The sequence below is a fragment of the Dendronephthya gigantea genome, unplaced genomic scaffold (assembly GCF_004324835.1).
Source record: "Dendronephthya gigantea isolate DGI-Jeju-01 unplaced genomic scaffold, DenGig_1.0 000000F, whole genome shotgun sequence".
Classification (NCBI taxonomy): domain Eukaryota; kingdom Metazoa; phylum Cnidaria; class Anthozoa; order Malacalcyonacea; family Nephtheidae; genus Dendronephthya; species Dendronephthya gigantea.
The window spans coordinates 2,105,664-2,120,505 of record NW_021163010.1 but is presented as its reverse complement, the minus strand read 5'-3'; the positions used below and the strand labels follow the sequence as shown (position 1 = coordinate 2,120,505).

Sequence of the window (14,842 nt, the reverse complement as noted above, 5' to 3'; positions counted from 1 at the left end):
TTCGTATTCTGCCAACTCCGCATTCCTATCTCCGCATTCAGTACTCCGAATACAAAATATTCCCACTGCCCCCTAAATTGTGTTCTAAGCATGCGCAATACTTCTTTCTTCTTGTGATCGTCACAATCAACTGGATCGTTAATATGATGTGTTGTTTTATTGAATTTTTACGTAATATTTATTGTATGAGTTCACGTTGAAACAAAACTATATAGGGTATCTACACAGTGGGATAAATGACAGAGGAATGCCAAGTCGTAAAAACGAGGACGAAGAGCCGTTTATTCAACTACACGAAGGGGCAGAAAATATAACTATGAACTCAATGAATTTGCCTGACAACATGACGGAATTAATACATTGTCATGATCTTAGGCTGGTGACATCAAACAGAAAAGCATGGAAAAAATTGATAATTGCTAGTACTTTATGTTTTATTTTTGCCGTAGGAGAAGTAGTTGGTAAGTAGATATTTCGGTTGATAATATGTAGACTGCGTAGTTTATATCGTACAATTATTGCCCAATAATCGCCATAATTTTTTTATAATTCGCCGACTACATAATGTAAATACTTATTTAGCTGTTGCTTTTCGATTGTCGTTTCCCTGTGGTAAGAATGCGCTGAAAAAACGTGCATGGTTAAAAAATCTGGCTAAATTTTCAAGCACATAGATTACAGATTCCAAGAAGTAATGCCAATTGATGTTTAATACCATAAGTGAACTCTGTGTTGAATTCCAACCCTGGTAATACCAAACAAACAATTTCCTGAGCTAGTCAGACCTAAGTTTATATGATGAAATAATAGCTTGGCAATATCTAATATTGTATCATTTGGTACAAAAACAGTCATAAAAGTAGGATAAACATCACCAGTTCCTGCTGCATTAAGCAAGCAGTTTGGACTGTTGTAGCTTAAGTAAAAAATTCATACTTCAAACCATCAGGTGTCTAGTCAGGCAGTTTCGTACAGTGTAACAATATCCCCTAGTTTGAAATTGTTTCAGTGGAATCGATCAGAAAGATATGTGGATTAGCTATGTGTTTAATGCGTTTCAGAATTTGAAAACACTATCCTCTCAAGCCTGACAATGTGTGATCACACTTAGCCTCTATTGGGAAATTAAAAATTTAATGTATAGACTTTCCTTGGAAGAAAAGGATGTGGGATGTATGGGTAATTTAATTAAACAATAGATCCTGACAGATTACACAGATACAGGTAGCTTTGAAAACCCCAGAGTGGTTATATTTTTTATTGCTGAAAAATATGTGAAATGTCTGTAGACTGACATTGCTTTCCACCAACCAGAAATATTAAGTTTATAATTCTTGCAGCCAGTTTGACAATGTGCTTGCAGAACAAAACTATGCATAAATCTTACAATGCCTTGAAATGAGCTTCTGGGCAATGTGAAAGCAGCTTCTACGTAATATCAGCTAGACATCAGAGATTCTTATCACAATTAAAATATTTGAATGATGTTGGCATAAATAATTTCCCAGCAAAATATGTAGGTAGCAACATGGAGCTGACTGCATTGTAGATCATACAATCCACATTGTCTAGTGTTGACAAATATGTTCTTTTTTCTGTAGTGGGGACCTGGGTATATAGGGCAATAATTTACAAATATTAAACACATATTGTGTTTTTTAAGGTGGTATCTATGCTGGAAGTTTGGCTATAATGACAGATGCCGCACACATGTTTTCTGATTTTGGGACATTTTGTATAAGTATGTTTGCTCTTTATATTGCCAAGAAACAGGCAAATCATAAACGAACATTTGGACTTTACCGTGCAGGTATGAATTGTTGTAAATATCCACTAAAACACTTCTGTGTGTTCTGTACCCATATCTTTCTGGAATCTGGATTAGAATGGAATCCAACAATTTTTACTTTTTCCAACAGAAATACTTGGTGCTGTATTATCTGTCCTTGTCATATGGTTTTTAACAGCAGTATTAGTATATATGGCAGTACATCGGATCATGCAGAAAGAATATAACATTGATGCAAATATCATGATTTTTACAGCTTCATTTGGTGTTTGTGTCAATGTTGTGTAAGTATAAAACTATGTCTATCCCATCAGGTTTAAGTATTCTTATGCAGGGAAACATTAATATATTTGACAAGATGCCTGCTCAGGTATTCACTTGGGCTACAGTTATATCTCCCTTGAGTTTGTAATGGCTAATTTTTGGTGTTATGACATGTTTGTTACACCTGAGGCGATCCTAGAATGATTTCAATTTATTTGAAGAATTCGTGCTGCCCACATGTGATATTTGTAAACTTGCGACAGAAAAAGAAAAACCGAGCCCATTTTTCAACTTGGGCTACTGTAGTTAAAATCTTACCATAGCTGGTGTACCTATTCATATTTTTCCCCTACATAGCTTGGGTTGCATCCTTCATGAATCAGGTGTGGCTCATTCACATGGTGGCATGCATTCTCATCATTCTGCAGATGAGAAAAATATAAATGTCAGGGCAGCATTTATTCATGTCGTTGGTGATACTGTTCAAAGTATTGGGGTACTTATTGCTGCACTAGTCATCAAATTTAAGGTAAAATGTCCTTAAGGACTGTATTAAACCAGAGAGACTTCCAGTGTTTCCACATACATACAGTAAAAGAGTCAGCATTTTGCATCTCTATTGGGCCACAGTGAATGGGCTGCAAGTCAGTGGCATATATGAGCTGAGTTGCTATTTTGTACCCGATATATGAATGAATTATACTGTAGCAAACCCAAGTTAAGAATTTCTATTGAGTTTGAATCACGCTCCGACCAGACAGGCAAGTCTTTTTTGGCAAGAATTGACCTGAAGGAGCCTTGCTTATATGTCGTTTATGTATGCAGTCATACGAAATTTCCAACAAGAAAATTTGCTCTTATGTATGAGTTACAAGAAATATTTTTTAAAAATGTTTTCAAGGAAAACTTATTCACTCAATTAAGAAAACTTTTAATTTTATTCCTCTCTCTAACAGCCTGGATGGGCGGTTGCTGATCCAATATGCACATTTCTCTTTTCATTCTTGGTTCTGTTAACAACGATCGGTATTTTACGAGACGCACTTCATATTTTATGCGAAGGTAAGTTGAATGATGTAATACTTGCTTAGAGGGGCTACCTGTTTTAATTTTATACGTCCTCTAAGCTTGTGATTCTATTGTAGTTCTGTTATTATGAGCCCTGCGAACTAATCCGACGATCCCTCTTGTCCTTTTAAATTTTCATAACGGCTATAAACAGTAAAAGGTTTCAGTTACAATTAATCTTACGCATTTGGAAAACTCACTAACTACTTTTTTCGCCACGTGCGTTTCGGCGGGGATTCCTCGCTCTTTTTTTTAAGGGGAGTTACCTCTCTCTGATTGCTTGTGATTTTTAAATCTGTTAAGGCCCGTTTACGCTTGCGATTTTTGCTGCGAGTTCATATGCGATTTTCTTCTTTTGATAGATGTGAACGAGTGAATGAGTCACTGATGTTCAAGTAAGGGCTCTTACACATCAGAGCAATACGTAACTTATTATTCGTTCACATCTACCAAAAGAAGAAAATCGCACCTAAATTTGCAAATGTAAACTGGCCTTTAGACTTTCGCATTGTTTGGTTTCATGTTTTCTCAATGAGAGCAGCAGTGGAAAAGGGTCTAAACCTGATTTCAAATACAACCGATGCAGCAATCAGTACGATATATTACACGGATAGTGTGGGATGTTTCAAGATGCTTCCTACGGCATCTTTTGATTGTATCACCTTGATTTAATTAAAGAAATATTTTTAGGCTCGCCCAAATCATTTGATTATTTTCAAGTCAAATCAATGTTGAAGGATATACCTGGAGTGATGATGGTTCACAATTTACATATTTGGTCTTTGAATGTCGATAAACACTGTTTGACGGCTCATTTAGCAATTGGTAAGACCATGTATTTCTTTCTCTTTTTGATTTAGTAGAGTTGCATTATTCCCTTCCGTTCATGCCCTGTTTACTGCAATAGAAACTATCTATCACCAGTATGGAAACCCTTTCTCTTACACCCATACCCTTGTATGCCAGTTTTAGGTGATGAAATTTGACAATTTTGAAATTGAAACGACAGTCGTAGTAGAACCAGTGACATTTCATTTTTTCGCGATAGATAACGTAATAATCAGTTATGAGTAAGACAATACCGCAAGACATTGCCCAAGTCGTGTTCAACGGGGCTTGTTCGGTTAATACATTTTGGTTTATATACTTTTCTTTTGTAGACCTAAATATTGATTCTCAGGATATTCTCCAGCAAGCATTACAGTTACTGAAGGAACAGTTCCGATTATTTCACATAACACTTCAGGTGGAAACATACCAACCAGCTGTCATGTCATCCTGTCCCGACTGTTTGACACTAAATGCACCAATTAACTCTTGAAATTACATTTTTGGGGGGGATTGATTTTTATTGATTATATTATACAAATTAGCAGATAAATGTCTTAATTATGTAGGTATATAATTTTAAACTGTAAAATAATTGCTATAAAATAAAATTGTAAAATTGAGTTTGAACGAATCAACTACAATCTTAACATTTTCTTAGTCCACGTCTTTAAGCATAGTGCAATCCATTGAATTTCTTTCAGACAGTATTTAACGTTAGTGCATGATGATTGAAATGGCATCACCATTTGTTCGGCTGTTCGGGTAGTTGAGATTACAAAACACGCGTAATCGAGATTACAAAAAGCATGACATGATTTTGAGGTGATAAAATGTTTCAAAGTGAGGATGCGCAAGGACGGTGTTGCTGCCTTTTTTTCAAGATCAAGGGGTTGGGCAAAAATTTTAAAATGCGCTAAAAGTCCTTACCACTTAAAAATCATTGTTTATTTACAAATTTGACGTGTAAGGAAATGTTTTTGACGTGCATTTTGACGTGTAAGGAAATGTTTGGAGAACGTTTTGGAAAAAATCGAAACACTAATATATAAACATTTGTAAGTCTAGACATTTTTTATAATATGACTGTATCAATGTGTCTTAAAAGACAACCACATAAATTGCTAATAAAAACTGACTCAGTCAAAATCTGTAGATTTGTCAATTATGTCTGGTAACGAACTTTCCTTAAAACAACAACACTGGTCTGGTGAAATGGAATAACCAAAATATAGCGAAGTGCTTAATGGAAATAGGTAGATAGAGGCACGAAGCAAAAATAGGTGTACAGAAAAATATTCTCATGAACTGAACGGTAAAACGCTGTCCCTTGTGACAAAGATGATAAGCTCACGAACTTTTCAAGTGTACAGGGTGTCTAAAAAAAACACAACCACTTAAATATGCAAGAATATTTTAAATATTGTTCGGGTTTGCACCACAGTTCAGCTAAAATGGCTTTTAGCATTTTAAATGAAGGATTAAAGAGCCATTTTCAATTCCCAGAGGTGCTTATCTATTGTGCTTTAGAGCTGTATTAATGTCTTGCATATTTAAGTGGTTGCGTTTTTTTGAGACACCCTGTAGTATGAAAACCGTTGGTTATTACAATGGTTATTATATATTGATTTCATGATCGATTTAAATTGTATGCAGTTGGCATGAGTAAGGTCTGGTTCACACGAGTGAAATAAGAACAAGGATAAAGAATGAAAAAAGGCAAAACAAAGAAATGAAATCACCGTGGGATACAAGCATCGACATAACCACAAAGCACAAGTCACAAGACTTCAAGCATGAGACAAGACAAAAGAAATTTCAAAAGAATATATTTCCTGCTTTGGCTTTTTTGCATAGATTTAAGTGCGATTATGAGCGGAATGCATTCAAAACAAGAGATAATCATTTCAGATCTCTCATTACCTATTGTTTTAAATGCGTTCCCTTAGTTGTTGTTTACTCGTTTTGAGAACAACTAATATTGATAGCCTCTGGTTGACTTCGCTCCGTCGGTTGGTTCACTGGTTGGTCAATCCAAAATATCCAACCAATCACCCGCGTTCATTTGTACTGATGATGTTGCTTAGCCAATGAAATGCACAGATTTCTGATTTTCTAGACCCTCCCATCCATGCATACGATGCCAGACTAAATCCTTACGCCCAAAGCTCTAATTCACTTGACAAGAATACACCGCAAGAACCATGCAAACGTTTTCGAAATGCGAGCTGTGAAGGGTTTGAGGAAGGCTGATAATATTTCACTTATCCAGGGAAACCTTTCCAATAAACTTGTAAGTATTTTATCTTTCTTAGTTCTCTTACGTGTGGTGTAATTAGTTCATGATTCGATCATGAATTTTTGAATCGAAGCAGTACTTCTAATATTCAATTTACGTTTCTCTGTTGATAGACAATTGCTCGTTTGGAATCGACGAAGATGACAAAGATGTCTACTTTCAGAATGATGTGCTTCAAAATCCAGTGAACTGCCAATCAAGATCGCCTCCAGGAATCTCGACAAAGGGCGTCTCTGCTATTTTATTGATGTAAGTATATATGTTTGAAGTTGTTGATGGTTTGATCCAAACTTGAGGACTGATTGAGCTATGCCTATGCCGTTCGCCTTTGAGCCAGTTTAGATCAAATTTTTTATACATTCATGAAACAATGACAACAAAAACCACGAGAGAACACGAAACATGAGTCATATGAGTATGTACGGTATAATTTTTGCCGGAAAATTTATAAAATTATCAAAATTACAAATGTTTGTAGTTGCTGGTGAAATTGGTGGCCTAAAGTAGCTATGTTTTTATACCCGTGAAGCAATTTTCACCAGCACGAAAGTTTTTCTCGACTCTGTTTCACAGATTTTAGTAAAAGCGATAAATATTGTTCTAGGATTGGATAAAATGAAAAATAAGGCCGTAAAAGCATAGACCGGCAACACCTAAATATGAAATACTAGAAAGGATTAACAGACCTTTTAAAATTAGCCAGGATGGAGATGGATTGTAAAATGTATACCGCAATGAATAAGGATTAAAAATGCGTGGATAATTTCAAGGGGCCTTTAAGTTTATTTTCAGACCAATTATATAGCTATACTGTCGGAGGCGAATATTGTGGATTAGAATAATTCGCCAGTGAATGCTTTTACGTCGTAGAAAGAAAATTTGATTTGAGTACTAAATATAGCTATTCTCGTATTCTTTCGCAGGTTTGCACATCAAACGTGAACTTCTGTGAATTCATCTTAAACCATGCACAGTTGTTATTAAAACCAGACCAATTCCAACAATATGGATGCAACACGCACAGACGATAGCCTACAGCTTTCTCCTCAGAATAATCGGGGTTAAAGTCGAATCTGATGCAGGATATTGAACTGCCTTAAATAAGCGAACAGTTTTAAAACACGGGGTCCAAAGTGACTCTTAGTAGAACGTACGCGTCGTTTGAGCCAAAAAGACGACTTCAATTCAGTGACGATCGATCCTTTAAAAACGACGAGCGAACAGCGTGCAAAGAATGAGGATTAAATATTGCCTATGAAAAACTTCCACCGAAGGACGACCGTACGACGACGACCAAAAGCAACGCCATGCAAAGAATGAGGATTAAATATTGCCCACGAAACACGATCACGGAACGACGAAGACCAACAACAACGCCATGCAAAGAATGAGGATTAAATATTGCCCACGAAAAACGATCACCGAACGACGACCGTACGACGACGACCAACAGCAACGCCGTGCAAAGAATCGATGATTACAGTGCGACTACGAAGTAGATGACCTGGCTTTCAAAGTTTGTGTTTCATTTGTATTTGGGGGCCCCTTAGGAATTTTTAAGGTACTTTGCACTATCCAGACTATATATCTACTACGTAACTTTGCAGTATTGCTGTGTTGGTAGCATTTGCATAACGCGCGCGGAGTTAGTTCGGTCAAACGTACAACAAGCGGTTACAATAGGAATGAAGGGTTGGGCCCCATAAATTTCGGACTATAAGAAATATTTCTTACTTTATGAACGTTGTAAATAGAAAGTAATACAAACACAAGTTTCTTATAGGAAATATCGCTAATTTCATGAACATTGTAAATATAAAGTAAATACAAGCATATTTTCATAACGCGGAATTAGTTCGGTCAAACATACAACAAGCGGTTACAATAGGCATGAAGGGTTGGGCCCCATAAATTTCGGACTATAAGAAATATTGTAATAAATACATACTTCATGAACAGTGTAAATATAAAGTAAATACAAGCACAAGTTTCTTTGAAACTTTAGAAAATATTGGTAACTTCATGAACATTGTAAATATCAAGTAAATAGCTACAAGCACAAGTTTCTTTGAAACTTTAGAAAACATTACTAACTTCATGAACATTGTAAATATAAAGTAAATACAAGCACGTGCAAGTTTCTTTGAAACTTTAGGAAATATTGCTAACTTCATGAACAGTGTAAATATAAAGTAAATACAGGCACGTCGTGTTTTAAAAGAAATGGATGGATACAAAACTTTTATGACATAAAAGAAAAAAAAATAAACAAAAGTCAAAACAAAAAGATTTAAAACGAACTTGTTGCAAGTAAGTGATAACGATTTTTGTAAATGAACAATTGCTGTTAATAGAAATACTGTAGTTACAAAAGAAAGCATAATCTATGATTTTATAGGATATGGCTTCTTAAAACAAGTCAGTGTAACTAGAAATAACTAGGACTTTCCATTTCAGGGTATTTAGTTATGCACCTTTTTTTCAGGGTAGTCAAAATGTAGACAAACGATCCAGGCAACTGGACATATGCATAAACCTTGTTAATATAAAGTAAAACAAGCGTAGTTTAAGGATGCTGAAGCTATGAAGATGGATGGCACAAACTTCGATCGTGGCTAACTTCAACTAACACTTCCTTTTTTAGAATACTAACTAACTCCGTTTTCTCTTTTTTAGAAACTAACTCCATTTTTTCTTTAGGCAAATACTGACACAACTGTTCTCTTTTTTAGAATACTAACACCTCTCTTCTCTTTTTAGAATATTAACTCCATTTTTCTTTAGGCAAATACTAACACCTCTCTTCTCTTTTTTAGAATATTAACTCCATTTTTTCTTTAGGCAAATACTAACACCTCTCTTCTCTTTTTTAGAATATTAACTCCATTTTTTCTTTAGGCAAATACTAACACCTCTCTTCTCTTTTTTAGAATTTTCTTTTTAGGCAAATACTAACGAGACCCAGTTCTCTTATTTAGGGTGCTAACTCATTTCATACTATTTTTGACTCTTTTCTAGGGTAGTTTGTAGTTTTACTAACCATTCTATTTTAGGTTACTAATTCCCTATGTCATACTTCTATTGTCTCGTTTCAGAGGTGATGATTAGCCTCAAGGTAAGGTTACTAACATCTTTTTCAGATTGATTTCTGTGATGCAAGTAAGAGCCAATGCAAGACTCTGAATGGAAGATTCTTTCAACAAATGATTAAAGCATTGTCTCTAACCAGAGGGTGTATAGATGGTCGTGAAGAGATGACCTGAGATGCGTATTCAGTTATTCAAGAAATTGTGGAACCGTCATTGGAGGCGTTTGAAGAACATCATCAGGAGTAAGATGGTTCGAATTTGATGCAAAATGAATCAAGCGAACAGTTTTTGAGCTCGAGGTCCTAAACGACTCGTAGTGCGTAGTCAAAGTCAAAAAGCATGGCGATCCTATCAAAACGACGACTGAACAGCATCGTCATGCAAAAGAACTAGAAATAAATATTGCCTGCGAAAAACGATCACGCAAAGACGAACAGTGAACAGCCAATCAAGCTAGATCGCCTCCAGGAATTCTCAACAAAAGACTTCTCCGCTATTTTATTGATGTAAGTATGTTTAAAGTCGATGATAGTTTGAATAAAATAATAAGTCATGCAGTGAAGGATTTTTACGAAGGATTTTTTAAGTAAGGAAAATTTTATTTGAGTACTAAATATAGCTATTCTCCTATTCTTTCGCAGGTTTGCACATCAAACGTGAACTTCTGTGAATTCATCTTAAACCATGCACAGTTGTTATTAAAACCAGACCAATTCCAACAATATGGATGCAACACGCACAGACGATAGCCTACAGCTTTCTCCTCAGAATAATCGGGGTTAAAGTCGAATCTGATGCAGGATATTGAACTGCCTTAAATAAGCGAACAGTTTTAAAACACGTGGTTCAAAGTGACTCTTAGTAGAACGTACGCGTCGTTTGAGCCAAAAAAACGACTGCAATTCAGTGACGATCGATCCTTTAAAAACGACGAGCGAACAGCGTACGAAGAATGAGGATTAAATATTGCCTATGAAAAACTTCCACCGAAGGACGACCGTACGACGACGACCAAAAGCAACGCCATGCAAAAAATGAGGATTAAATATTGCCCACGAAACACGATCAGGGAACGACGACCAACAACAACGCCATGCAAAGAATGAGGATTAAATATTGCCCACGAAAAACGATCACCGAACGACGACCGTACGACGACGACCAACAGCAACGCCATGCAAAGAATCGATGATTACAGTGCGACTACGAAGTAGATGACCTGGCTTTCAAAGTTTGTGTTTTATTTGTATTTGGGGGCCCCTTAGGAATTTTTAAGATACTTTGCACTATCCGGACTATATATCTACTACGTAACTTTACAGTATTGCTGTGTTGGTAGCATTTGCATAACACGCGCGGAATTAGTTCGGTCAAACGTACAACAAGCGGTTACAATAGGAATGAAGGGTTGGGCCCCATAAATTTCGGACTATAAGAAATATTTCTTACTTTATGAACATTGTAAATAGAAAGTAATAATGCAAACACAAGTTTCTTATAGGAAATATCGCTAATTTCATGAACATTGTAAATATAAAGTAAATACAAGCATATTTTCATAACGCGGAATTAGTTCGGTCAAACGTACAACAAGCGGTTACAATAGGCATGAAGGGTTGGGCCCCATAAATTTCGGACTATAAGAAATATTGTAATAAATACATAGCTACTTCATGAACATTGTGAATATAAAGTAAATACAAGCACAAGTTTCTTTGAAACTTTAGAAAATATTGCTAACTTCATGAACATTGTGAATATAAAGTAAATACTGGCACGTCGTGTTTTAAAAGAAATGGATGGATACAAAACTTTTATGACATAAAAGAGAAAAAAAATAAACAAAAGTCAAAACAAACAGATTTAAAACGAACTTGTTGCAAGTAAGTGATAACGATTTTTGTAAATGAACAATTGCTGTTAATAGAAATACTGTAGTTACAAAAGAAAGCATAATCTATGATTTTATAGGATATGGCTTCTTAAAACAAGTCAGTGTAACTAGAAATAACTAGGACTTTCCATTTTAGGGTATTTAGTTATGCACCTTTTTTTCAGGGTAGTCAAAATGTAGACAAACGATCCAGGCAACTGGACATATGCATAAACCTTGTTAATATAAAGTAAAACAAGCGTAGTTTAAGGATGCTGAAGCTATGAAGATGGATGGCACAAACTTCGATCGTGGCTAACTTCAACTAACACTTCCTTTTTTAGAATACTAACTAACTCCGTTTTCTCTTTTTTAGAAACTAACTCCATTTTTTCTTTAGGCAAATACTGACACAACTGTTCTCTTTTTTAGAATACTAACACCTCTCTTCTCTTTTTTAGAATATTAACTCCATTTTTTCTTTAGGCAAATACTAACACCTCTGTTCTCTTTTTTAGAATTTTCTTTTTAGGCCAATACTAACGAGACCCCGTTCTCTTATTTAGGGTACTAACTCATTTCATACTATTTTTGTCTCTTTTCTAGGGTAGTTTGTAGTTTTACTAACCATTCTATTTTAGGTATACTAATTCCCTATGTCATACTTCTATTGTCTCGTTTCAGGGGTGATGATTAGCCTCAAGGTAAGGTTACTAACATCTTTTTCAGATTGATTTCTGTGATGCAAATAAGAGCCAATGCAAGACTCTGAATGGAAGAATCTTTCAACAAATGTTTAAAGCATTGTCTCTAACCAGAGGGTGTATAGATGGTCGTGAAGAGATGACCTGAGATGCGTATTCAGTTATTCAAGAAATTGTGGAACCGTCATTGGAGGCGTTTGAAGAACATCATCAGGAGTAAAATGGTTCGAATTTGGATGCAAAATGAATCAAGCGAACAGTTTTTGAGCTCGAGGTCCTAAACGACTCGTAGTGCGTAGTCAAAGTGAAAAAGCGTGGCGATCCTATCAAAACGACGACTGAACAGCATCGTCATGCAAAAGAACTAGAAATAAATATTGCCTGCGAAAAACGATCACGCAAAGACGAACAGTGAACAGCCAATCAAGCTAGATCGCCTCCAGGAATTCTCAACAAAAGACATCTCTGCTATTTTATTGATGTAAGTATATGTTTAAAGTCGTTGATAGTTTGAATAAAATAATAAGTCATGCAGTGAAGGATTTTTACGAAGGATTTTTTAAGAAAGGAAAATTTTATTTGAGTACTAAATATAGCTATTCTCCAATTCTTTCGCAGGTTTGCATATCAAACGTGAACTTCTGTGAATTCATCTTAAACCATGCACAGTTGTTATTAAAACCAGACCAATTCCAACAATATGGACGCCATAATTAGCGAACTGTTTTAAAATACGGGGTCCGATGCGTCTGAGACAAAAAGGCGACGCCAATCCTATGATGGCAATACAAGTGGCAAACCTATAAAAACGACGACAAGGATGCAAGCTGCAAAAAAAGAAACTGGTGTTCATGACAAAAAACTCTCGACGTTTTCGTTCAGGATGATAATTAACGGTGAACCTATTTGGACGGTAAAATATAGACATTGCTGTTAACTCGCATGTCATGCATGTTACTGTGAAAAGTATATATAATTCGCAGCTTTTATGTTCAATTTTGTGTTTGACTTGTCACCATTCCAGTGCTCTAGATAAGAAACACTATAAGCATGCAGTCTTTATCAGTATACCCTAAAGATTCACTTGCAAAAAAGCATGCATGTGAACTATATATTTTGGGCATTGATCTTCGCTGTGAATTTCCATCCTGTTTGGCTGAAATGTTTGCAGTATAAACGTTCAACTTAGGTGCGCGAAAAACCAGTCTAGGATCAGTGAATAAAACCTAAACTTAAGTTAAGAATAAACCTAAACAGTAAATCTAAACCTCTTAGGTTATTGCGGGCATTACAGTCACTTAAGATGAGATACATTCACAGTGAATTTGATTTTGAAAATTTTGCGATATTTCGGTATTTGTTTTTTTTCTGTCGTTTGTGTTTGTATACCAAAAGAGCACTGGGATACTTTGAAAGTCTAAAACTTGAATTTCGATCGAAATAAGGCGATTCGTGTCCAGAAAAACTAAACAAAACGAAGTTGTTTAAGTTGCAAAGCCTTAAAGAAATTTGTCACTTTTTACCATATGCATGATTAAGAAAGCGTCGAACGGTGGAACTTTGATGTCATGGCGGATTTTGAGAGTGACAGTGTCGATTATGATACAGTTTAGTCCTTTTTGTCAATATATATATATATAGTGATGCATACTTGTAATAGCTAATGAGTAATGAGTAATGAACAATATTCCTTTCACAAGAAAAGAACTGTGTAATGTAAATTACTCTTCCCCGTTACCGATCTTCCTGAAATTTTTGAACATCCAAGTGTGATTTTATGTATTCAAATATATTGTTTTCTTCGAAGAATGTAATTTACTCAGTTTTGACCCATTCAAGGTATTTTGAATTGAACGTAATTTTAAATCTCGAAAAATTGACGAAAATTACGATTTTTATGAAATTTTCAAATTCATCAAAGTATGATTTTTATGCCTTCATTTCTACTCGTTTCATAAACGAATGCAATTCTATTTAGCTTTCAACGATTTTCGAGGAGTTTTGAACCGAATTTTGGAATTTCAAAAAATTGACGAAAGTAGATTTTTCCTTTGGTACCCCGTTACCGATTTGCCTGAAATTTTGAAATTCACCAAAGTATGACTTTTTGCGTTCAAAGGCATGTCTCATAAGAGAATGCCATTCTACGTATTTCTCAACAATTTCGACGTACTTTTGAACCAAATTTTGAAACTTTAAGAAATTAACGAAAATTAGGATTTTTCCTTTTGGTCCCCCGTTACCGATTTGCCTGAAATTTTGAAATTCACCAAAGTATGACTTTTTGCGTTCAAAGGCATGTCTCATAAGAGAATGCCATTCTACGTATTTCTCAACAATTTCGACGTACTTTTGAACCAAATTTTGAAACTTTAAGAAATTAACGAAAATTAGGATTTTTCCTTTTGGTCCCCCGTTACCGATTTGCCTAAATTTTGAAATTCATCAAAGTATGATTTTATGTGTTTAAATGCATTCGTTTCATAAAAGAGTGCAATGTTACTTAGTTCTCAACTCTTTCGAGGTATTGTAAACCGAATTTTAAAATTTCAAAAAATTGACGAAACTGATTAGGATTTTTCCTTTTGGTCCCCCGTTACCGATTTGCCTAAAACTTTGAAATTCATCAAGGTATTATATTTTGTATTCAAATGCTTTTGTTTCATGAAAGAATGCAATTCTACTTAGTTCTCAACCATTTCGAGGTATTTTGAACCAAATTTTGAAATTCCAAAAAATTGACGAAAATTAGGATTTTTCCTTTTGGTCCCTGTTACCGATTTTGTTTAAAATTTTGAAATTCATCAAGGTATTATATTTTGTGTTCAAATGTTTTTGTTTCATGAAAGAATGCAATTTTACTTAGTTCTCAACGATTTCGAGGTATTTTAAACCGAAGTTTAAAATTTCAAAAAATTGACGAAAAAT

At 35.1% G+C, this 14,842-nt stretch overlaps 1 protein-coding gene and 1 long non-coding RNA gene across 2 annotated transcripts; both read left to right on the top strand.

Annotated features, from left to right (window-relative positions):
• The first annotated feature begins 125 nt into the window (after positions 1-125).
• On the top strand, positions 126-5,082 carry LOC114519602 (zinc transporter 2-like). Its single transcript, XM_028539766.1, has 7 exons — positions 126-461; positions 1,664-1,810; positions 1,920-2,073; positions 2,411-2,582; positions 3,010-3,115; positions 3,812-3,946; positions 4,282-5,082. Exons 1-7 carry the CDS (start codon positions 248-250, stop codon positions 4,440-4,442), a joined length of 1,089 nt encoding a protein of 362 aa, XP_028395567.1. The 5' UTR covers positions 126-247; the 3' UTR covers positions 4,443-5,082.
• A 1,066-nt stretch (positions 5,083-6,148) lies between these two features.
• On the top strand, positions 6,149-8,439 carry LOC114521485. Its single transcript, XR_003686807.1, has 3 exons — positions 6,149-6,242; positions 6,362-6,497; positions 7,172-8,439. It is a non-coding gene; the product is annotated as an uncharacterized LOC114521485 (long non-coding RNA).
• The last annotated feature ends 6,403 nt before the right edge of the window (positions 8,440-14,842 follow it).

Bases quoted from the DNA above. Each gene is read 5' to 3' on its own strand.
- LOC114519602 (XM_028539766.1), top strand. From the start codon at position 248: ATGCCAAGTCGTAAAAACGAGGACGAAGAGCCGTTTATTCAACTACAC. The intron at 462-1,663 runs GTAAGTAGATAT...GTGTTTTTTAAG, and splicing joins TGCCGTAGGAGAAGTAGTTG to GTGGTATCTATGCTGGAAGT. The intron at 3,116-3,811 runs GTAAGTTGAATG...AAATATTTTTAG, and splicing joins ACTTCATATTTTATGCGAAG to GCTCGCCCAAATCATTTGAT.